General features: G+C 39.5%; 2 protein-coding genes across 7 annotated transcripts; both read left to right on the plus strand.

Annotated features, from left to right (window-relative positions):
* The first annotated feature begins 887 nt into the window (after window positions 1-887).
* Window positions 888-15,043, plus strand: LOC140546580 (sterile alpha motif domain-containing protein 9-like). Of its 6 annotated transcripts, none has more exons than XR_011978359.1 (13): window positions 888-1,208; window positions 2,524-5,360; window positions 5,510-5,556; window positions 7,062-7,153; window positions 7,270-7,484; window positions 7,556-7,803; window positions 10,699-10,833; window positions 10,919-11,045; window positions 11,883-11,915; window positions 12,469-12,492; window positions 12,619-13,597; window positions 14,763-14,832; window positions 14,969-15,043. XR_011978359.1 is itself a non-coding variant. In XM_072669952.1 (12 exons), exons 2-11 carry the CDS (start codon window positions 2,594-2,596, stop codon window positions 12,876-12,878), a joined length of 3,948 nt encoding a protein of 1,315 aa, XP_072526053.1. In that variant the 5' UTR covers window positions 888-1,208; window positions 2,524-2,593; the 3' UTR covers window positions 12,879-12,904; window positions 13,016-13,962. The 6 variants fall into 6 exon arrangements, 3 of the variants coding, with proteins under 3 accessions (XP_072526053.1, XP_072526052.1, XP_072526054.1); XR_011978361.1 differs by having other exon boundaries at window positions 12,619-12,904; XR_011978360.1 differs by having other exon boundaries at window positions 14,763-14,828; window positions 14,969-15,035.
* Window positions 15,044-16,489: 1,446 nt separating this feature from the next.
* Window positions 16,490-24,748, plus strand: LOC140546582 (NACHT, LRR and PYD domains-containing protein 1a allele 5-like). The gene is made up of 15 exons (XM_072669955.1): window positions 16,490-16,605; window positions 16,718-16,829; window positions 19,652-19,824; window positions 19,968-20,012; window positions 20,098-20,292; window positions 20,446-20,508; window positions 20,594-20,631; window positions 20,813-20,883; window positions 21,486-21,700; window positions 21,927-22,198; window positions 22,481-22,624; window positions 22,710-22,845; window positions 23,240-23,269; window positions 23,482-23,729; window positions 24,605-24,748. Exons 2-15 carry the CDS (start codon window positions 16,819-16,821, stop codon window positions 24,656-24,658), a joined length of 1,695 nt encoding a protein of 564 aa, XP_072526056.1. The 5' UTR covers window positions 16,490-16,605; window positions 16,718-16,818; the 3' UTR covers window positions 24,659-24,748.
* Window positions 24,749-25,113: the final 365 nt, after the last annotated feature.

Below are 25,113 nucleotides of genomic sequence, written 5' to 3' on the forward strand. Positions count from 1 at the left end.
GGGGAGTGGAGAAACGATGGTGTAGTAATGTGTTTTGTCCAGCAGGGGGCAGACTGAGACCTCTCTGACTGATGTCTGCTGTTTGACTGCACTCTTCATTATAAGGTGAGCAGCAGCTTCACTTTATAGGACTGTCTGAAAGTTCACTTGTACTGTAATTCAGGGTGAACTCCACAAGAATAAACACATTTTTATAAGAATAAATGCCTGTAAAACTGTTTAAACACTTTTTTATTATTAAAATAGAGTTTATTAAGCATTTAGGGCAGTTTGCCAACTTATTAGATAATTTGCTAAGATATTAAAAAGACAAATACCTGCTAATTAGATCAGATCTTATCATGTTACCAAAGCTGTATGTTATGGAAGTCTGATTTATGGCAGTGTGGAGAGATCAGCTGATGTAACAGGCAGAGAGAGACCACTGACAGGAGATACAAGGTTTTGGTCTGACAGCAATGGTTAATGCCCATATATATATATATATATATATATATATATATATATATATATATATATATATATAAATATATATATATATATATGCGCCCTGCCCTGCTGGACAAAACACATTACTACACTATCGTTTCTCCACTATATATATATATATATATATATAGTGGAGAAACGATAGTGTAGTAATGTGTTTTGTCCAGCAGGGCAGGGCGCATATATATATATATATTTATATATATATATTTATATGCTGGACAAAACACATTACTACACTATCGTTTCTCCACTATATATATATATATATATATATAGTGGAGAAACGATAGTGTAGTAATGTGTTTTGTCCAGCAGGGCAGGGCGCACTGAAGCGCACCGTGGTTTGAACTGTTCGTGAAACCGAAACCTCGTTCTGCCCACCCCTGGAGAAGCTGCCCTGTACCTGCTGCACATCATCTGCACTCTCTGCCGTCCAGGTTTATTTACTTCTTCTGCCTAAAAGCTCAGTTTCTCAGCTGCTGAAGATGTGACATGTCCTTGAGTGGCTCTGTGTGTAGACCAGCCTGACACTGTGCTTCCTCATTCCACTTACTGGGCGATGCCTCCATGTGGGTTCAGGTATTGACAGAGATGAGTTCCACAGTCTGTGAGATGCAACTTTCTCTGAGTTGCTGTTTGTTATTGGTTTAGAGATTAGACAACACTGAGACCTCCCTGGCTGATCTCTGCTGTCTGACTGCACTCTTCAATATAAGGTGAGCAATAGCTTCACTTTACTGGACTGTCTGGACAAAAATATCAAATCAGGGATGTATTAATGCCTGTAAAACTGTTAAAAACACCTTTTTAAGTTGAGTTTACTAACCATTTAGTGCGGTTTACTAACTTACTATGTCACTTATTAGGAAATTAAAATACCTGCTAATTAAATCAGGTCTTACTGTTTCCCAAGCTGATTCACAGCTTTGGGCTGAATGTTATGGATGTCTGATTTATGGAAATGCTTCCCATTTTATCTGGGGTCAATGGTTGGAGAGAGAGAGAGAGAGAGAGAGAGAGAGAGAGAGAGAGAGAGTGTGCATGTAGCAGAAAAGACATCAGTTCAGTCTCTAGAGTTGAAGTCTGATGGCTTGGGGGAATGCATTCATGAAAAGGGGTGTCCACAAACATTTGGACATGCAGTGTAAGTTAGATTTATATAGTTGCCTTTTTTTAAACACAAGGACGCTTAAGAAAACCGAATTAGCAGAAAACAAAACCACAACAGTCAAACACTTCCCCAGCAAGAGGAAACAGTCTAAATAGCACCCAAGGCCTAAATAGCAGAACACAGAGCGCCAGCCTATTTACAGACAGACTGACTGTGAAGGTTTTAGCGTGAATATCCATGTTATTAATATTAATATTGTTATTAATCCATACAAATCAGTAATTATTGCATTTCCAGCTCCAAAACACTCTAGATGATAATTTTCCAACAAGCAAACAAAACTAATAAATGCAGTAGGACATTTGATCTTTTTTCTACAAAAGACATGTTGGAATAGCCTAGGATCACCCGAAAATGACTTCTGGCATGTGTGGCTGTCTCCTATGAATACGTCAGTCATTTTAGGTGAATGGAGGTACGTCTTGAAATTAAGGGGGTTTCAAGACATCATCCTGCAGTCACTGCCTAGGGCCCTAAAAGTTTTTTTTTTAAATATACATAATATATTATAAAAGTTAATTGTGAAATATATTTATTTCATTGTTTTCATTCATTTTTGTTCTTTTTTTTAAGAATTCTAGTGGTATTTAGTGAACTACCAGATTTGTGGTATCATGGCATAGCCAATACTAATAGAATTGTAATATAGGTAAAATATTATTTTACATTCAGTAAGAAACATTAATCCAAGGACTAAAAAAAACACAATTAGAGGTCATCTTGAGGAAGACCATGGAGTAAACTCCATGTTGATGAAACTTTTTTAAGGAACTCTCAGGAAAAATAGATCAGTGACGAAATACAAGAAGATAAAAAGCAGCAGCTCAGTTTTAAGATTATTTCTCCTAATCTGTTCACAGGTGAATTCCACACACTGCTTCTGGAGTGACACCACTTAAAAAGCCTTCAGCTGTTTGAAACAAAGCCACGATGTTAAGCTTAATGTGGAAGAAGGATATCACACCACCTTGTGCTGGACTACCAGGAAACCCAGTTCATGAAAATGCTGTTACTCCCCTGGCACAGTTGGAGGATATTTTTCAGGACAAAGGACAGCAGACGTTATCAGATTTCTACAAAGGCTCACCGCCCAAATGGAGCTATTATGTTACTGCCGAGGAGCAGCACTCGCTCTTAGTCAGAAGGAATGGCTACAGTGGCATCATTAAACAGATCAGGAAATGCCAAAAAATTAATCATACAGTATCCAGCATTAATCTTTTCCACCATCCCGGGAGTGGAGGCTCTACGCTGGCCATGCAGGTTCTTTGGGACTTGAGGAAGGAGTTTAAATGTGCCATAATACGGCAAAGCAGCGCTGAAACAGAGGTCATAGCAGACCACATCGTTCAACTGTTTGAAGAAGACAACAGAACACTGCTGTTGCTGGATGACAATTCCAGTGAATGGAATTTAATAGAAAGTCTCAACATGCAGATTGTTAAGAGAGGAGTGAGTGCCACAGTTCCCGTGGCTATCCTGCTGAATACGAAGAGAAAGCACACCATCACGGCAGAAGGCCCCTTAAACCTGAAAACCAGACTGTCCTCTAAAGAGCTGCAGGACTTTGAACTAAAAGAAGCAGAGATGAAACTGAAGCACAGCGATGAAGAAATGAAGCAGTTCCATGGATTCAATCTCATGAAAAACAACTTCAGTGAGCAGTATGTAGCCAATCTCTGCTCAATCAGAGAAATCATGGAATACGTGAAAGGGCATAAAGCAGCTTGCAGCACTAAACTGTTCTCAGTTTTGACTCTCATAAATTCATATGTCCCTGGGTCCTTCCTCCCAGTCTCTCGATGTCAGGACCTTTTAAAACCTCAACCTCATTCAGTCTCCCAACAGGTCTGCATGTCAACCCTGCTACACAACACTCCTCCAGTTCCTGGAGAAAACATCACTGAGAAACTGCAGTTTGAAAAAGACATGGAGCCTTTTATGGATCTCCTAGTTATATTTCCAAAAGATGAGATGAAGAGTGAGTGTGTTCGCTTAGCGCATCCAATGATTGCTAACGAGTGCCTAAAGGCCCTGGCTGAAGCTGGCATTACCAAAGGAGAAATTGCCAAAAGATTCCTCGAGTCCTGCAAACCAAACGAGCCACCATACATGGTGAAAATAATCAAAAGCTTGATAATTAAAAGAGAAACTGTGGAGGAGAACCAAGAGAAGTTCTCTAGACTTATTTTAGACATAAAAGATGAAGGTGATCTGAAGACGTGTAAAGAACTGTTTGAAATTGCAACCAATACTTTCGAACAGGATGCCTTCTTCCCACAAGCCTTTGCTCGGTTCCTCTACATCATGCTTCACAACTATGATGAGGCTGAACGTCAGGCACGTGAGGCCATCGCTCGTGATCCTGAAAACTCTTTCCTCCGGGACACTCTTGGACAAATCCACAAAAATCATTTGCGGGCGTTGGCGTACAGCAGAGTAGCTGCTTCCGAATTTTTAGAAGTAGCAGATTTAGCCATAAAGGCATTCAGAGATGAAGAGGAAGCAGCTGAAAATGAGCAAGCTCCAGACTCCTCTACTGCTCAACCAAAGAAAATATCACATGCGTTCAACTGCAGAGGACTTTTTGGTTACATTCAAGTAGCCAAAGTTATTTTTGACACTCTGACATTTCGTGACCAGAGTTGGTGTGATGTTCTCACTGGAAAAAAATCAATTTATGTACTTCCAGAAGCACAGAGCATCCGTCAGTATGAAGACCTGATAATAAATCTACAGTATAATGTAGAGAGGAAACGTGCATTTTTTGAGACCTACCTGACTTACTCCAAACCCAGCAGATACAACACTGAACCACCATACTTTCAACGTGATATTGCTGTCTGTTATAGCAGGTATCTGCCCAAACACTCCAAACCTGCCAGTTCCTCTCATTCCGTCACGGATCGCAGCTTTGCTGGTCTGTTCTCCTGTCTTGATCGAAGCTATCCTAGCAGCTTTCTGGAGCGCCTCACCCAACACACCAGGAACGTATATGAAGTGAAGCCCTCTGATGTGGATGCTGCCATGAAGTACATTCTTTCAAACATCATCCTCAGCAACAAGGACGAGACCTCTAGAGTACTGCAGACACTGACAGCCCTCAGAGCCATTCTGTGGAGATTTGTAGAGAAACATAATATTTACCAAAGCCCAGAATTCTTCCTCCTCATCCTGCTACTGTTTTGGCCAGATAACATCCAGAATCCACCGTTGCACAACAAACTGGACTTGAGTAACGTTGTTGAGAATATGAAGTCAGCCTTTGATCAAAAGTACCTAAAGCACTTTCGTTCCAGGTACTTGAGGCCCCTGTTTTTCCTGGGTCAGGGTACAGGCTTGAAGAGGCTTGTTCACAGCTGGAAAATGTACCATGTCCATTCAAGGGACAGGACAGTTTATAGGCAGAGGAGAAAATCATGGGCCACTCTGGACTGGGAAAATGGAAAGATTTGGGCGGACGGCAGCATCCAGAAACTTCTACTCCGTTTCTATGGAGTTTTTAAGAAACAGCAGCTGTTTGCATATGTTGAAGACAAAGAGATCCCTGTCTACACAGATCAGGCCTTTGTGTCGTGTCAGGGTCCTGCTTCCTTCTTCCTGGGCTTCACCATTAAAGGACCCGTGGCTTATGACATCGCATTTGACTGTGAAGAAAAACAAGAGGACAAATGCATGGAGACTGAAAAATGCTCAGGTAGAACTTTCTGTCGATCCTCTTTAAATGATGTTGCTCAGGGTTTTATCTAATGATTATATTTAAAGACAAGCAGCTAACAACATTAACATGTATGGTTATATATGGCTTAGCAACTTCATAAATCATGTATTTATTGATTTTTATAGATCAGTGCAGAGCACATCCAACTTGCCACAGTTGTGCTGATTTTGAGGTAAGAAGGTTGTGGCACAATCCTCTGGGAAAGGGTCATGGTCATTGGCGAGCCAGTAGTCAGCCAAACACAGAGACAGACACAGATGAGTTCAAGAACAGACCTTTATTAACACACCCCGTCACCAACACCCAAAATGAAAAGGTTTAAGAGGCTTGATTAGAGTCCTTTGGCTCCTCTCTACTATGTAAGGGCTGAGCTAGCCCTCTTAAGCTTCACCAGCCCCAGGTGCTTGGCATCAAGACGGTGAGCTTGGTGCCATGGGGGCTGGCCCACAGTTCCCCCCACCTCCTCACTGCCACTGTGTTTATATAAATGTGCATATCCTTTTGCTGGTTTGAGCAGTGTTTTTTTGTTTTGTGAATTATTTAAAATTAACAGCCATTATTAATTTATTTTTACCTGTTTTAGGTAGGTTTGTTTTGCCCTTCTTTTTGTCTACATTACACAATGAAAGAAACACCCACAATGGTCAGAGAAATAACTTGAATCTGACAAAAGTAATAATAAATAAAAATTGAAAATCCGACATTGATTTTAAACCATTGCTTCAACAGAATTATTTTAAAAAGTAAACTCCTTAAACAGGCCTGAACAAAAATGATGGTACCCATGAAAATAATGTGACCAAATGGACATTACTCATGGTGTGTCCACTAATTAGCATCACAGGTGTCTACAATCTTGTAATCAGTCAGTGGGCCTATATATAGGGCTACAGGTAGTCACTGTGCTGTTTGGTGACATGGTGTGTACCACACTCAACATGGACCAGAGGAAGCGAAGAAAAGCGTTGTCTCAGAAGATTAGAAAGAAAATTATAGACAAGCATATTAAGGATAAAGGTTATAAGACCATCTCCAAGCAGCTTGATGTTCCTGTGACTACAGCTGCACATATTAGTCAGATATTTAAGGTCCATGGGACTGTAGCCAACCTCCCTGGACGTGGCCTCAGGAGGAAAATTGATGACAAATCAAAGAGACGGATAATACGAATGGTAACAAAAAAATTAGAAGTCTCATTGACAGTTACAGGAATTATTTGATTGCAGTGATTGCCTTAAAAGTTTGTGCAACAAAATATTAAGTTAGGGGAACCATAATTTCTGTCCAGACTTTGTTTCATGAGTTTATTTTTCTAAATAATTCTGTTGAAGCATGCTTAAAAAGCAGTGTCTGACTTTCATTGGTTAATTTTCATAGCATTTTTATTTAATATTACTTATGTCAGATTCATTTTTTTTCTGTGACCATTCTTTTATTAACCAACAATTTTGTCCACGTGCGTAAGTGAAATTCGTGCTTAGACACACAGCTGACTAAGAAGCTGGAAGTCCAGAATAGAACTGTAGGAGGACTCATTTGACCTGATACTGTCCAGATAATTCTCTATATTTACACAACAGGCATCATTTATTTGGGTTAAACAGCAGTGGGTTTACAGTGTGTTGAGGATGTGTCTAAAGGTGCACACTGTATTTACCTGTGTTTGTATTTTTTAAGGATTTGACAAATTGGAAGCAGGTTCATCCTGAGGTCTGGACTCATAAAGAGAAATTATCAGAGAACAGAAGTGAGAGGCAGGAGTGCTATTGGTATGTGCACAGTAACTTACTGCTGCTCATGCTGACTTTCAGATCATTAGACTCTTCAGGAATGAACACAGCAGTTGCTTTTGTTAAACTTGTTTTTGAACTGCTTTGTCTGTTAGGGTCAGCTCACCTGCTGGGAGATACCAGTGTTCAGTTTCTGGTCTCCGCTGGGTCTGTGATGGTGATGTTGGCCTGAAGTATCATTTTGCTGACTGGGCGTCGTATAAAGAAGACCTCAGAAGGATGCAGTTTGAACCTTGTGGACCTTTAATGGACATCACCGTTGTCTCTGGTGTTCTTACAGAAGCTCATCTTCCACATTTTGCCTGTTTAGGTGAGGTTTGGAGGATCATCTTCTCAAATTCACTGCTGGTTGACTTGTGCTAAAACTCTGATCGTTCACAGGTTCGAGCCCCTCCCTGAAAGACGAGGTCAGAGTTCTAGACATGCAGGACGGTGGAATGGTCTTGGAGAAGTGTGAGCTGACCTGCTCCCATGCCAAGCTTCTCCACCCCACCTTCTCACCTAAAGGCTTGCTGATCAGAAGTGGATTCCCTGTGAAAGTTCACTGTGAGGTGTTGATCTACCAAACCTTGACTGCCCACCTGACCCTTCATGTGTATTTGGTCACCTGTGATCCCAGAACTATACAGGTAAAGTTCATATTTTAATTTCTTATTTTCTAACAGACATAAACCCCAAAGACAAATGTGAAAAATAGTGCACTTGTTTTATCTTAAAAATCATTATCAGTACATTCTGTGTTTCCTCAAAGTGAATAATGTACAGAGGGTAGATTAGTATAAATGTATTTAATACTGGTGCCATGAGCTGTAATCCTTTACGCACAGTGCTTACACTTTCATAATTTTTTCAGCGTCCACTCTGCACTCACAGCGTTAATACATTTGAAGGTTGATAATTGGTGATGCTTAATCATGATTGTTGACAATGTCGTAGTTGGCAAGTAAATAAATGGGGAAACACAGAATGAGCTTGAACAGGTAGGAATACTAGGACATTGTCTCATCTGGCCTAGCACTCTTCTCATATGCTGAGTTCTGAGGGTTCAGAATAAACACAATGAGTACAGTAATATTTCTATTGTGTTTGGTCTTCAGAACAGGTTTGCAGTGTAAAGTCCTTTTGTTGTGCAAAAAGGCTGGTGTAGAGTTCAGCTCTCAGGTCATGTTCCTTCACTTCCTTCAAAATGCTGTTTGTTTACTACAGCTTAGCATTTAACACTATTATCCCCTCCAAACTCACCACCAAGCTAACAGTTTTAAGTACCTTGGAATTCACATCTCGCAGTATCTGACATGGTCCTGTCACACCAACTCCCTGACGAGGAAGACTGGTCAGCATCGCTACCACCAAGCACACAGACAGGCTCTCCAATCTGAGAGCATCATTTAGACCAAGCTCCCAGACCTGCAAACCATCTACACAACTGGTGCAGGAGGAAAGCCAGGAAGATCATGAATGACCTCAGCCATCCCAACATGGATTCTTTTCTCTGTTATGGTCAGGGATGTGCTTTTGCTCTTTGAAGGCAAAAACAAAGAGGATGAGGAGGAGCTTCTTCCCACAAACCATTCAGGCTCTGAACTAGGACAGTAACTAGGACTACATCACACACACATGCCATAAGTTAAACATTTCACTGAACATTAACATTAATCACTATTAGTTATTCTAATACCTCCAGCTCAGTTGCACCACGCTATGTTGAACATTCATTTTTGCATATCCCTTCACTGCTCACCAGCAGGTAAATATTCTATATATGTTCTACAGTGTCTCTCAAAAGTGAGTACACCCCTCACATTTCTGCAGATATTTAAGTATATCTTTTCATGGGACAACACTGACAAAATGACACTGACACAATGAAAAGTAGTCTGTGTGTAGCTTATAACAGTGTACATTTATTCGTCCCTCAAAATAAGTCAATATACAGCCACTAATGTCTAAACCACCAGCAACAAACGTGAATACACCCCTAAGAGACTACACCCCTAAATGTCCAAACTGAGCACTGCTTGTGATCATCCAGCGTTTTAAAAGAGCAGGGTCCACTCAGATCAGACCTTGCGTTGGTCGTCCAAAGAAATAGAGTGCACGTGCTCAGCGTCACATCCAAACGCTGTCTTTGAAAGATATGCACTGAGGTACTGTCAGCATTGCTGCAGAGATTAAAGAGGTGGGGGGGTCAGCCTGTCAGTGTTCAGACTATACGCCACACACTACATCAAATAGGTCTGCATGGCTGTCACCCCAGAAGGAAGCCTCTTCTGAAGTCTGTACACAAGAAAGGACATGGATTACTGGAACCATGTCCTATGGTCTGATGAGACCAAGGTTAATTTGTTTGGTTCAAATGGTCTCAAGCATGTGTGGCAGCAATTGGGTGGGGAGTACAAAGAAAAGTGTCAAGCATGGTGGTGGGAATGCCCTGGTCTGGGGCTGCATGAGTGCAGCAGGTGTTGGGGAGTTACATTTCATTGAGGGACACATGAACTCCAATATGTACTGTGAAATACTGAAGCAGAGCTTCATCCCCTGCATGATCCCCTCCCTCCAGAAACTGGGTCGCAGGACATAATAATGACCCCAAACACACCTCTAAGACAACCACTGCTTTATTTAAGAGGCTGAGGGTGAAGGTGATGGACTGGCCAAGCATGTCTCCAGACCTAAATTCAATAGAACATCTTTGGTGATCTTCAAGCGGAAGGTGGAGGAGCGCAAAGTCTCGAATATCCGCCAGCTCTGTGATGTCATCATGGAGGAGTGGAAAAGCATTCCAGTGGCGACCTGTGAAGCTCTGGTAAACTCTGGAGAGTTAAGGCAGTTCTGGAAAATAATGGTGGCCACACAAAATATTGACACTTCAGGAACTTTCACTAAGGGGTGTACTCACTTTTGTTGCCGGTGGTTTAGACATTAATGGCTGTATATTGAGTTATTTTGAGGGAAGAATAAATTTACACTGTTATATAAGCTGCACACAGACAACTTTTCATTGTGTCGAAGTGTCATTTTGTCAGTGTTTAAGATATACTTAAATATCTGCAGAAATGTGAGGGGTGTACTAACTTTTGTGATACACTGTATATGGGTGTAAATATAGTGTGTATACTGCTATTCCATTTATACTGATTTTTAGTTATATCATTCTATATTTCTGTATATATATCTTAATATAGGTTATTAGACATATTTGCTTTGTCTTTAGATTTTATGTATTTTATATATATATACTATAATTTATTGTTTCATGTGGGATGACTGATAGTTTTACTGTGTTTGACTTTGAATGTGATATATATACTTTTATTTGGTTGAATATGATTTGATGAAAATAGCCTTTGTAGCCTAATGTAAAACTCCTGAATTCTCTCTGATGGAACTGAAACTCTGGGTTTTGGCCACACCCACTGCCTTTTTAACAAAGATATTTTAAACATTAATCAAATGATAATCCAGATAATGAAATTCCGTTCCACCTGTAATACCTGTGCACTTTGTTCTCATCCTGGCTGCAGGAAGTGGACAGGCAGGAGAAAGACTCTGTAAAAATCTCAAAACCAGCTCCAAGAAAATCTCTGCAAACGAACAGCTGGTACTCAATTCAGACAAAGAAGGAAAATGAACCCTTTTCTTCTAAGATTAATCCTGAGGTATTTTTATTATTACCCAGAACAGCTACATTTCTGTGCATGTACATTAAAACTGAAACCTTGTACCTGTCAATCTTTTCTTTAGAGTCTGAAGCTGAGACACTCCCCCATTAAGTTCTGTGAGATTTATGTAAAACATGCAGAAGAGGACTTTGAGCTTCAGTTGATTAATGATAAGATGGATGAAGTTTGGGTTGCAGAAATTCGAGCAGGTAAATCCAACAGCAAATAGGGTCTGTGTTTATACAGGGGAATGTGAGGTGTGACCAGGAGTCTATATGCATATATAGACTTTGCATATAATATATATATATATATATATATACTATATATATATATATAGTTTTTACAATGGTTTACTTGGTTTACATTGTTTCATTTTTTATATTTTTTTTAGCTAATCAACAGCTTTAAATGTAAAAATTGATTTTAATAATTTTGTCAATCAATGAAAATATTTTATCAAAATGGTGATACATTTTGTTATCGTGATAAAAGCAAGTGTATTGTGGATATCGCCAGAGTTTAAAGAACACAAAGGGTTTAATAATCCTGATTAGCTGGATGAAGTGTAGTGGATTGTTTATGGGAGAGTATAAGAGCAGGTTTTAAGAATCTGCCACTACTGGTGCATCTTTTCTTCACGTTAAAATATTGTAATAAATGTTGTATATTGTGAAGTGTTTTAAATATTTAAATATTTTTTAAATAATATTGTGATATTTTTACCATATCGGCCACCCCAATCAACTGTATTACTACCTCTTCAGTCAAACCTTTACCCCCTTCATTTCTTCCTAAATTGACCCTGAACTGTTGTGTTAATTAGTTGTGTAATTATTGAGTCTCAGAAGTAAAGTTATTCAGTTTATTCCATTACTGTGGGCCTCAATTATGTTAATATGTTAAAGAGTGCTCGGCAGCTGCTGAGAGGAGCCCATGGTGGCTGATTGTTGGGACAAGGTTTGAGGAGTCAGAGCTTTATATTTTGTCAATAATCTATTTGATTTATTATTTACTTATTTGTTTATTTGTATGTCTTATTGTAGATGAGTATGGAAAAACATCACATTCACTTGCTGGTAAGTGTCGGATGTTCTCCATCCAGATAATCAAGCGAGAGATGCCAGATGAGCAAAAATTCCAGCCTTAGGTTTAAAAAGGTTTAGGCACTCTGGTCAAATTACATGTATGGTTGATATTGTGAGTGTAAATAAGTCACATCCACAGAGACACTTCCACACATTTTAATACACAATTACTGTTTATTTACTGAATTTAACTGGTTAAACAATCAATAAATGTCTAACATCTGTAAAAGTTATGACATATTATATATGTTTACATTTATTTAGTTTGTAATCAAATCTCCTGTAGAGAATCCTAGAAGTAAATCCCATAGAATTGGGCTAATGCTAGTGGTAGCCAATTGCTTTTGTCAAGTGGAGCACATATTGGGAGATCGTAATACTGGAAGTAGACTTCTTTTGGTTGACTTTTTTCTTTTAATAACTTTTCTTTTTAAAGGTACTTAATTTCATCTTTTACTCATTTTTATTTGTGTAAAACACTATGTAAAATTTGCTGTCGAAATAAACTTGGCTTCACGGCACATCAACGTTTTTCTCTTTGCAGGGAGACATCTGTCCATTCAATACGGTGAGTTAATCAAATTCATAAGCACGTCCTTTACCTGCTCTCTGCTCAAATTATACTTTATTATACTGTATTTTTTCATTTTCATGCTATTTCTCTCAAATGTGCTGTCTCTCTCTTCATTTCCAGCTGTTTGGTTTGTGACAGAACACAGAACTGCTCTAATCCAGAAGGTTTCGTTAGTGACCCCTATTGCAGATGACCTGAAGGCCCTGATAGGAGATGAGAAGTACTCCATCATCACAGGATGTAAAACACCACAGGATCAGATGAGGAAGCTCTACTCTTTCCTGTCTGGAGGGTACAAGAAACATCAGATGCTTTATGAGAGTCTTCAGAAGAACGAGCCTGAACTGGTTGCAGAGCTGACCTCCGGTCAAAGTCGTTAAAAGAAAGCGTAAACTAAGCACTTCAGGTAATTGTCGATATGACAACACATTGGCAATCCCAGACATAATTCATTATGATTATGAGAGTATTTTTACTGCAGGGGGGCATTTAGTCTTGTGCATCTCCTGCCCCTCAGTAATGCACATGGAAATGATTGGAGAGCTTCCCCTTGTGGAGACTCTTCAGCTTGCAGTTTAAGGGCACCGTAATTTGAAAACCTTGGCTGCAAACCATGAGATCAATCTCAGGTTAGGAGCAGCGATGGCAGTAATGCGTTCACTGTACTGGACTGCAGTGGTGATGAGAGAGCTGAGAGAGCTGAGCATAAAGCACAGCTCTGGATTTACCAGTTAATCACCGCCCTGCACTCACCTACGGTCAGGAAGTGTGGGTACTGACCGAAAGACAAGATTGAGAATACAACACGTTGTATGGCCGGGCTCACTGCTTCTTCGGATTGAGAGGAGCCAGCTGAGGAGGTTTGGGCATCTAATAAGGATGCCCCCTGGTTGCCTCCTGTTGCTGGTCCACCAGGAAGACCAGCTAGGAGGGGGCCCAGGGGAAGACTGAGGAACTGCTGGAGGGATTATATCTCAGGGCTGGACTGGGAGCACTTGGGGATCTGGTAAAAATTGCTGGGGACACAGAGGCCTGGGCTTCTGTGCTCGCCCTGTTACCACTGCAAGCCTGAATTGGATCAAGCGACAAGAAGATGATGGTGATGAAATTCTTTTTCTATAGGGGGTCTTTAAGCTGTGTCTGTACTTTGCACATGAGTTTAGGTATTTTTGTACTTTAGAATTTATTACTAAGAAAAAATCTTTACAATTAACCTATAGTAAAGATAGTAAAGGTCGTAGTATGTTCATCAGATGGTTCTTTGTGATGTTTCTCTAAAAGTGATTTTAGACCTATCTATTATTTGGATGTCACTGTAACAATAAATTGAATTTAAAAAAATAAAATTAATCTGAAGCTTATTTTACCAAACTAAAAGTTGTAGTATTTTTATCAGACGTGTTTCTGCAGACAACAAGTAATACTACATCTGAATGTTATATTGATGTGTCACAGTAGCAGTTTATTACATGCAAAAACAAAATAAATACATTTTAAACAATATAACTGTTATAGTGTGTTTGTAAGATGTGTTTCCATACAATACACATGATTTGAGATGTGTACGTCTTGGATGGATGTATATGTGCTAATTCAGGACGTTGTTAGGGCTAGAATGTGTGTTTCAAGTTTTTATAACTAACACCAACAGGCTCCTAATCTCTGTGAATGTTGTACGTTTTGAACAGAAGCCGCTCTTTACAGACGCTCCCTTGCAGTCCTCGGCGCCTGCTGCAGCGGTTCCGTCTGTTTTGGTTAGATAAACTGGGCTTGATTGGGAGTTTTGAGAAAGTATGAGGCTTTAAGTGTGTTCTCTGTTCCTCCAGCATTTAGAAAAAAGTAATTTCAGGGATTTTAGGATGTAGTCTGTGAACAAGAGGAGGGACCTCGATGTCCTGCTTGTGGGCTAGTTTCCTCGTGCACTAGTTGGACTTTAAGCTAAATGTGAAGCTAGAGCTGGAGATCTTTTCTGGACCTGGTAAGCCTGTAAGTCTGATGATACAGAAGACCACAGCTGGATATCTAACAGTAGTTCAGTTTGGACATGATCTTCTGCTCCAGCTGCAGATGGGTAAAGTCCACAGAAAGTGAAAGTGAAAGTACAGCCTGGGGGGGGGGGTTGGGGGGGAGTGGTCAGCAGCTCTGGGTGGGGGGGGTTAAGGTTAAAATATAACATAAAGATGATAACCCAGTTCATTCAAATGAACCGATTCAATTAAATGATTCATTTGGGCTTCTTGATTCATATACGTTATCTTCTATAGCTGCAGCAAAGCCCGCCACACGCTCTGACCCCGGATGTTGATTGCTTGAGGACACTGGGTATTGTAGTAGGTATGCCTGTTCAGAGCTGGTTAATGAACACAGCACATATCACCACAAACATTCAGTTCCACTGTAATTCTGACACCAACTTTAAAAAGATCTCATTTCTAACCCTTTTTGTTTTCTTTTTTTTTTTTTGCTGCAGGCTTTTTTAACCCTTTCCCGTGTGGACTAATCTGTCCAAACTTGTGGACGCAAGAAAGAAAGAGAGATGGCAGAGTCATTTAAATTTGGTGAGTAAAACCCACTAAGAAATCATGATCATAATGTTTTTAAGGTAAAAAGTTAGTCTGCAAAAATTTCATTATTATTATTACTATTATTATTATTATTATTATTAACTGACCCTTAAAGTAATTGAAACAAAAGCTTGGTTGACCAAAAGCTTCACTGTAGTTTAAGCTTTTTTATTTCTTAATGAAAGTTGATGTAAAATGTCTCCCTGAAGCTCTTTAAAATTATTACAGCTAATTATTATTATTTGATTGCATTTTTTTTAACCCATATTTATTAGGCTTAAAGGACATACTGCTGTAACCCTACTCCAGATTACCTCATTTTTAGACTGAGACTGAGCATTCCACTTTAATAAGAATACTGAATTTCTGCTTATCCCTTAATATTCCATATGTAGAGTGAAATGTCTTAACAAATACTGCTTACAGTGTTGTGTAGTCCAAATTCTACAAGACCATGGTTCCCAAAAACAGCTCTGGAGACTCTTTAAGCTTTATCACATGTAGCTGGTGGGCTTCCCTGATAGTTTTTTTTTTCTAAGTCAATATAAACGTTGATTTACGTCACTATGAAGTGAGATCCCACAATGTCACCACACTTATTAACTGATCTGAAATCAGCTCTGTTTGCAGTGCAGTGATACAGTGATGACGACTGCAAGTGCTAGTTTTAGTTCTAGTGAGAACAGTGACAGCAGACCAGAATGTCTGTTCAGTTTAGCTCAAGGTTCTAGAAAGCCATGAAGCCTGCAAGCTACAAAGACCCCTGATATCACCAACAACCATTCTACCCTAACTCCTCAAGCACAAAAATACGAGAACGACCTTCTGAAGACATGAACAGTGATTAAATCTAAAGTCTGCACATCACTAAAGAAGCACTGGTGCTCTTAATTGTGCAAATAAATATGATGATACATTTTTTATTTTATTTAAAATGGTCTGTGGAAGCCTGTTGTCAATGGGTTCTTAAATATATAATATTAATATGTATTAAATATTATTTATATTAATATTATTAAGTATATAATAACGACAAGGCCACACAGTGCCTTTGATGTGGAGCACCCTAAGCTATTTTAGTACTAATAGTGCCACCTTGTGGAGAATGTTCCATCTGAGTGTGTGAGTGAGTTACAACACAATATATGAAGACTTATTTAAAATAAATTCTAGCGGTTCCTCACTGCTGTGCTGTGTGTACATATAGACTACTCCTCTGATGCTAAACCTTTCAGTACAGTATAGACTAGTGTGCTAATGCTAATGGGACTTTCTGTCTAATGTAGCCCCCACTAGCTTTCTGTTTTATTGTTTCATTGATTATTTAAATAAGACATCTTTGCCACGATCAACAGCAACATGTCCTTCTTCACGCCGGCTGAGATTATTCTGGGCCCTCCTGGTTTCCTTTTTCCAGCTGGTGTCCATCGCAATGCTACTTTAGGGATACGCTGGCTGTCCATCCTCAGTACGTGACCCAGCCATTAGAGAAGACAGCGTTCTTCTCCACCCTCAAACTCTCGCACTTGGTCTTCTGCTATAGGTTGTCATTTGTCATTTTCATGGGCCAGAATGTACCACATATTCTCTGGCATAAGCAACACCAGCTTTTCACAGTGACGGGTGCATTTGATGTTAATCCTTATTTCATTTAGTTGACAGAGATGAAACTGAGAAGCTGGAGGAACTTCTGCAGAAGTATGAAAAGAGTGCAAAAGAACTGTCCCGTCACCGCATCATTAAGAATGATGAAAAAATGTTGTACAGGTATGACCTCCAGTGAAATGTGTGGAATTACCAGCTGGGGAAACACTGGTGTGCTAAGAGGGCTGGTGTCACTGCCCAAACAGAGCGGCTGTTGCCCCCTTATGTCGGTTTATGGTGTAAAACTCTACATGTACATGATTTGGGTAAGATGAAATACCAGATGTGGTCATCCCTGGTTGCACTAAATTAAATTAAGGCAAAGATAAAGAGAAAACTACTACACAATGCATTAACTTTGTAATGTGAAGAAAACCTAAACAATCAACCATATTGAGGACATCATCAGTGCAGTGTACAGTGTGACCAGTCTGGTTTAATTGGATGAAAAGCAGCAGATTTTGAATATAAATCACTGTACTCAGTACGGGACAGTATTTGAATAGTAGTTTTTAGTTGATGTTCACTTGTAAGGGTCAGTGATAATACTCCACTGACCCGTTTTTAACCATGTTAAGCAATCCAGAAGCAGATATTCTCTAAACATTAGCTTTAGCTACTGCCCCATGTATGGACTGTATGGGAAGCCCAACTGGCCCACTAAGGTCACTAAGAGACCAGGAGGGGTTAAACATGGGCCACATCTGGTTTGTACACTGCACACGAAGGCCTAGATGAGGCCCATGTGAGATAAAGGTGGGCTATAACCCTTTATCTCACACAGCCCAACTGGGTCCCAATAACAACACATACAGTGGGGAAAACTGTATTTAGTCAGTCACCAATTGTGCAAGTTCTCCCACTTAAAAAGATGAGAGAGGCCTGTAATTGACATCATAGGTAGACCTCAACTATGAGAGACAAAATGAGGAAAAAAAATTAAGTCTGTGAATTTATTGCAAATAATGGTGGAAAATAAGTATTTGGTCACCTACAAACAAGCAAGATTTCTGTCTGTCACAGACCTGTAACTTCTTCTTTAAGAGGCTTCTCTGTCCTTCACTCATTACCTGTATTAATGGCACCTGTTTGAACTGGTTAACCGTATAAAAGACACCTGCCCACAACCTCAAACAGTCACACTCCAAACTCCACTATGGTGAAGACCAAAGAGCTGTCGAATGACACCAGAAACAAAACTGTAGACCTGCACCAGGCTGGGAAGACTGAATCTGCAATAGGCAGCAGCTTGGTGTGAAGAAATCTACTGTGGAGCAATAATCAGAAAATGGGAGACCTACAAGACCACTGCTAATCTCCCTCGATCAGGGGCTCCATGCAAGATCTCAATCCCAGAACCACACGGGGGGACCTAGTGAATGACCTGCAGAAAGCTGGGACCAACATTACAAAGGCTATCGTCAGTAACACACTACGCCGGCAGGGACTCAGATCTTGCAGTGCCAGACGTGTTCCCCTGCTTAAGCCAGTACATATCCGGGCGCGTCTGAAGTTTGCTAGAGAGCATTTGGATGTTCCGGAAGAGTTTTGGGAGAATGTCTTATGGTCAGATGAAACCAAAGTAGAACTGTTTGGTACAAACACAACTCGCTGTGTTTGGAGGAGAGTGAATGCTGAGTTGCATCCAAAGAACACCATACCAACTGTGAAGCATGGGGGTGGCAACATCATGCTTTGGGGCTGTTTCTCTGCAAAGGGACTAGGACGACTGGTCCGTGTACATGAAAGAATGAATAGGGCCATGTATTGTGAGATTTTGAGTGCGAACCTCCTTCCATCAGCAAGGGCATTGAAGATGAAACGTGGCTGGGTCTTTCAGCATGACAATGATCCTAAGCACACTGCCAGGGCAACAAAGGAGTGGCTTCGTAAGAAGCATTTCAGGGTCCTGGAGTGGCCTAGCCAGTCTCCCGATATCTTAACCCCATAGAAAACCTTTGGAGGGAGTTGAAAGTCTGTGTTGCCCGCCGACTGCCCCAAACCATCACTGCTCTAGAGGAGATCTGCATGGAGGAATGGGCCAACATACCAGCAACGGTGTGTGCCAACCTTGTGAAGACTTACAGAAAACATTTGACCTCTGTCATTGCCAACAAAGGATATATAACAAAGTATTGAGATGAACTTTTGTTATTGACCAAATACTTATTTTCCACCATTATTTGCAAATAAATTCTGTAAAAATCAGACAATGTGATTTTCTGAATTTTTTTTTCCTCATTTTGTCTCTCATAGTTGAGTCTACCTATGATGTAAATTACAGCCTCTCTCATCTTTTTAAGTGGGAGAACTTGCACAATTGGTGACTGACTCAATACTTTTTTTTCCCCACTGTAAGTACAAACCCACTCAGAGCCCATGCCCACCTGGAACCTTCCTAGCCCACATTCCATGTAAGCCCCACTTAAGCATGTTGGCTGGGTGGGTCAAACTGCAGTGTAAACATACTGTACATTAACATTTATGAGAAACACATTTAATGATTAATTTCTTTTTCATGTATATGATCATTACACTAATTAAGCCCAGCATAAAAGGTTATATGCTAAAATAAATAAATTAATTAATTAAATACCTGTATTTTAAAACTTTGAAACGGGTCAATTTGACCCACAACAAAACAGGAGGGTTAAAAATCTACTGCTCCTGATGCATTTTATCTGTTATTTCGATTTTTTTTCGAGTTATTTCGATTATTTATATTGTGTATATAGTGGTAATTTATCTGCGTTTTTGAGTGTCGTGCTATCCCTTTGCTGCTGTGACACTGTGAATTTCCCCACTGTGGGACTAATAAAGGATTATCTTATTTTATCTTATTGTGTCTGAGGGCACACGCATCATGATAAATATTGCATATTGTGAAAATGAAAAGGGAGTAAAGAAACGTGTAATATTCTTATCTGTTTGACTTTAATTTTCAGTCAAGATGAAGCTAGGAAGATTGCTGAGGTAATACGAGAACGAGGAGATCAAATTAACAAGATGATGTATGAGAACTTTGACTCTCAAATTTATAAACGGATCTGGAAACAGCTGTGCACTAAAATGACCTACATATTCAGGAATGTGGGTCAGGAACCTGAGCAGCCACTGGGTAATTAGTGTTCCCTTCATGTGTTTCGTCTGTTTGTGTGCTTTGAGGTTTAGAAGGTAGGTATAGTATGATGGATGGGTTTTTAACCTTTTAGTGCTCAGTACATAAAAAAAAAATCTTTAAACACTCTCTCACATTTGCAGCAAACTCTGAATCTGGGCAATTGTCAGTTGGCCATTTCAAGAAAAGTGAGTATAATTTTTTGTTTGTTTGTTTGTTTAGTTAGCTAATTAGTGTTTTATACAGTAACTTCATGGCTTCCTTCTCCCCCAGGTGTGGAGAAGCACAAACATAACTTGAATGAATTATCAAAGGCTATTGAAGAATCTCTTCACTCTGATGAAGAACATGAGAGCAGTGAGGAAGTTCACACAAGCACGAGAACTGGCTGGGGAGAGAAGATTGTCCAGTTCGTAAAATCGTCCGATCGTCTTCTGGGGTACCTAACCCAGAGGACCTATCCTCAAGGTAAGCTTTTATGCATGTAAAGCACGTTGTGGATATGGCCTGTCACTCATTACCCCACTCACTCATTCATGCATATTTAGCAAGATTGTCCACAAGGGGGTGCTGAAGCTGTGATTTGTTTAGTGTGGTAATTTGTAGTTCTGTGGATTTCAGAGACACCAGAGACTCCTATCCCAGCATCCGGAGCCTGCCTCCAGAAGAGCGGTGCAGATTGGTGTCAGTTAAATCAGCAAAGGATTCTTGACTTGGTTTTAGTTTATTTGAATTTATTTGTTCATTTATTTATTTTTAATTATTGCAGGGACACCACGAATTTGTCATTCCTGCTCCAGCGGGAAGGTAAGCCCTGATTCCCTAAATTATTTTTTTCTTTAAACTCCTGATTTTTCCTTAAATCCCACTGAATGTAAATTTATGCTGCAGAAAGTCCCAGATCTCAGTGATTCTACTGAACTACTAGTTCTACTGGTTACTGTTCTGTGAGATTAAATGTATGTATATGTTTTTTTATGTGATCCAGGACTCAACAGACTGGGTGGTCATTCTGCCTGAAGCTGTGGCTTTGTCAGCAAATGGAGGCAGAAAGTACAGGTACTGATACACATACTTCAACCTAGTGTCAAGATGAGTTCACCTTTTAATTCAGTATAGAGGTCACAGTCTTGTACAGAGAGGGCCAGTGTGGCCAGTCAAGCAGAAGTTCACCTGATTCTACTGGTTTAGTTGGTCTTAAAACCTTCAGTAGATATGTGAGGTGCTGCTGCTGCTGGGCTGGAGTAAAAACCTGGAATCGTTTGATTGCAGTTTTGCCTCAAAAAGTTGTGCAACAAAATAAGTTAAGGGTACCATCATTTCTGTCCAGGCCTGTTTTTTTTTTTTTTATTCTAAGTTTATTTTTGAAAATAATTCTGTTGAAGCCCGGTCGAAAAGCAATGTCTGACTGTCATTGTTTAATTTTCATAGCATTTTTATTTATTATTAAGTTTCTCAGATTTAAGTTATTTCTGTGACCATTGTGGGGTTTTCTTTCCTTAACTGAGGGGTACCAACAATTTTGTCCATGTGTGTATCTGTTCATTTTAATTCTTGCTATTGTGTTATCATAAAGTGCCTGTATACTCTTAATTATAAGTTCATGAAACTATTTATATTTTTGAATTCATTTCTTTAATTCATTCATTCTGATTCTCCAGGATCACGGCTGCACCAGGGAGTTATGAGTGTGGGGTCACTGGTGTCCGGTGGAAAAGCTCCTGTGAAGTTGAACTGGAGTATTACTGGAGTAACTGGGATTTAGTGAGTGAAGTCCTGGAAAGAGATCAGTATCACCCTTGTGGCCCATTACTGGACATCACGGTCATCTCAGGGAGGCTGGAGGCTGTCCATCTACCCCACTTTCTCTGTTTAGGTATAAAATATTAGGCTCAAAAGTCTGAACATGCAGTGTTATTGAGGAAGTTTGAAGCTGTGGGCTCTAAACCTGCATTTACACAGTTTATAGAACCCTTTCAGTAAAACTGAGCTGTGATTAAAACAGCAGTGATTTTATCTGCTGTCAAACAAATGTAATTTAATGCAGTCCTGCAGTAATAACTGTTGTAATAACTGTTGTAATTACTTTTTCATCTTTACAGGTTCAGAATGGTTGCTGGGTGATGCGGTGCAGGTTTGTCATGTTACAGATGAAGGAGTCTCTTTAGAGAGGTGTATCTTAACCCGCTTCCATGCAACACTGCTCCACCCCACATTCTCCCCAAAAGGTGTTCTTGTGAAAAATGGATTTCGGGTGAAGGCTCACTGCAAGATTTTGATCTATTGCGTTCTGGCTGAACCCCTGACTCTTCACTTATACCTTATTCCAGATGATTCAAGAATGGAAGAAGTAAGCTGTGTAATGATTATTAAGGTTAAGAAGATCTCCTCAAGATACAGTCTTTACATTAATGTGTTCAGATGTTCCACTGCTGTTATGCTGTGATATGCTGTCACTGATACATTTTATTAACCACTCAGAATAAAGTTATTTTAAAAGCATGCTACAGTTTTTAAGGCCCCAGAATTGTTGATCATAGGTTTAAAAGAATGATTAAATATTATTTACAATAAAAGATTTTCTCTAATGAAATATGAAATATCCTGCCAGGAATTAGGTGTGTTAGTGTGCAATATTCACTACTTGTTCTTACAGGCTGTAGAAAAGCAGGAGAGTGGGAAGTGTGTGATGATATCAAAGCCTAATCCAGAGTTGTCGCTACAAATGAAAGACTGGTTCAAACTGAAAACAATGCAGAAAACCAAAACTTCAGACTATGATTCTGAAATCACACCTGAGGTAGTACTCAAATTTCCAGCTCTTTATAATTCAGCTTTATCTCTCATCACTTGTTTCACTGTACTTTATCATATTCTTCCATTAGTGCTTGAAACTGAGATACACCACTCGAACCCCAAACTTTTTCGAGGTGTACGTCAACAATCCTACAGAGGACTTTTATTTGCAGATGTTGGCAAAAGACAACAATGAAATTGTCTGGGAAGTCAAAATACGGAAAGGTGTGTGACCCACTAATGTTATTTTCTAGGAGCCACAGAATATGTTTATGTGTTTAGCTCATTTGATTAATAAAAAATAATAAGTATGGGACTTATATGGTCATAATGCTCAAATGTGACTCAAAAAAACTGCTCAAGCCTATTTAACAGTCTGTTATATTACCTCACAATGAAACACGCTGATTTTCCTTTTATGAAGTGTACTGTAGTAGCACTGTATTTATTTGAGGTTCACAGTTCATGTACTGAACACTCATTATTCAACCATGCCAAGATAAACACCAGTTATTATAGTTATTATAGGACAGCTTTAAGGATATAATCTTGTTAATTTACACATTCCAGAATACGGCCTTTACCAAAATATCACAATGTTTTTGTTTTGTCATGTTAGGTGATTTCAGTCAGGTGTTCAGACCTGAGGGTAAGTTAGGTCAAGAATCTCTTAATTTGAATAGAACAGTGTTTTTCCTCCACCGTGGTGGAATTCTGTCTCTCTGTGTAATACTGTATATGTTTGTGTTTACAGATGAAGACAGCAGTGATTTTATCTGCTGTCAAACAAATGTAATTTAATGCAGTCCTGCAGTAATAACTGTTGTAATAACTGTTGTAATTACTTTTTCATCTTTACAGGTTCAGAATGGTTGCTGGGTGATGCGGTGCAGGTTTGTCATGTTACAGATGAAGGAGTCTCTTTAGAGAGGTGTATCTTAACCCGCTTCCATGCAACACTGCTCCACCCCACATTCTCCCCAAAAGGTGTTCTTGTGAAAAATGGATTTCGGGTGAAGGCTCACTGCAAGATTTTGATCTATCGCGTTCTGGCTGAACCCCTGACTCTTCACTTATACCTTATTCCAGATGATTCAAGAATGGAAGAAGTAAGCTGTGTAATGATTATTAAGGTTAAGAAGATCTCCTCAAGATACAGTCTTTACATTAATGTGTTCAGATGTTTACAGATGAAGACTCTTCCTTTGCAAAGGGTACGAGCATCTATAGATAATCTATAAACATCTGTACGGTACTCAAAATAGATTATTTAACTTGTAACAAGTGAAATTCTTTTGGGCGCTATCTAGAACCATCTACAAAAGCAAATAATTTTTTAACCTGGCAAAAAAAAGTTATTTGACTTGTAACGATAGAGGATTCATTTTGGATGCTACTGAGAACCATTTACAAGAGGTTTTCTGTCCGATCTAATCTATTCAAGACCATGTAAACATCCAAATGATTTGTAATGATAGTGGAACCCTTTTAAAAGGTTCTATATAAAATTATCTACAAGAAGGATATAGCATTTAATGGTTCTTTGACTTTTAATTGTAAGTAAACCTTTCAGAAGCTATTTTATTTTAGCTAGCATTTTTAACAGATGTTTTACCACTGCGAACAATAGTTCCTTTGACCTGTCAGGGTTCTGTGCAGATCCATTTCTTTTACTGAAGCAAAACCCTTAAAGAAAAATGAAATGTGACTATGTTTTTCCAAATGTGACTTCATATGTTTGTAGACACCCCTTCTAATGAATGAATTCAGCTACTTTAAGTTCCACCTATTGCTGACACAGATGTGCAAATGCGCACACACACAGCTTATTTAGTCCCTGTAGAGAAGTACTGCCAGTAAAATAGGACTCTCTGGAGCAGATCAACATGAACCTATTGGCACCATGCCTAATGCCAGGTGTGGACTAGAGGGGGTGTCCTAATACTTTTGCTCATATTTTGTATCTATGTCTCTCTCTTTTCAGCTGTTTGGTTTGTGGACAAACACAGGACAGAACTCATTGAGAGGGTTTCATTAGTGGCCCCTATTGCAGATGACCTAAAGCCCTATATAGGAGATCAGAAGTACTCCATCATCAAAAAAATTGAAACATCAGAGGATCAGATGAGGGAGCTCTACCGTTTCCTGTCTGGAGGGCAGGAGATAAAGAGACGGTTTTATGGGAGTCTTCTGAAGCATGAGCCTTACCTGGTTAAGGAGCTGCAGGAGCAGAAGGGTTCCTGAGTTGAGAACTGGACCTGGACTTTTGATTTGGACTTTCGGGAGTGTTGCACAAGACTCCACAGCGTATAGGCATTTATAGTTGACACCACCTCCTTCCATGAGTTTTGAGCTATTTACTTCTTCTGTGGTCTCTTATAGAGGGATCATAGGCTTTAAATGAAGCACAGTGCTTTCAGTGAATGCCAAGTTTGGGATTGCGTGATCACACGCAGTGAGCACCCTTGTACCAGGTGCAGTACGTCAAGTATA

Source organism: Salminus brasiliensis, chromosome 24 (genome assembly GCF_030463535.1).
Source record: "Salminus brasiliensis chromosome 24, fSalBra1.hap2, whole genome shotgun sequence".
NCBI classification, from domain to species: Eukaryota; Metazoa; Chordata; class Actinopteri; order Characiformes; family Bryconidae; genus Salminus; species Salminus brasiliensis.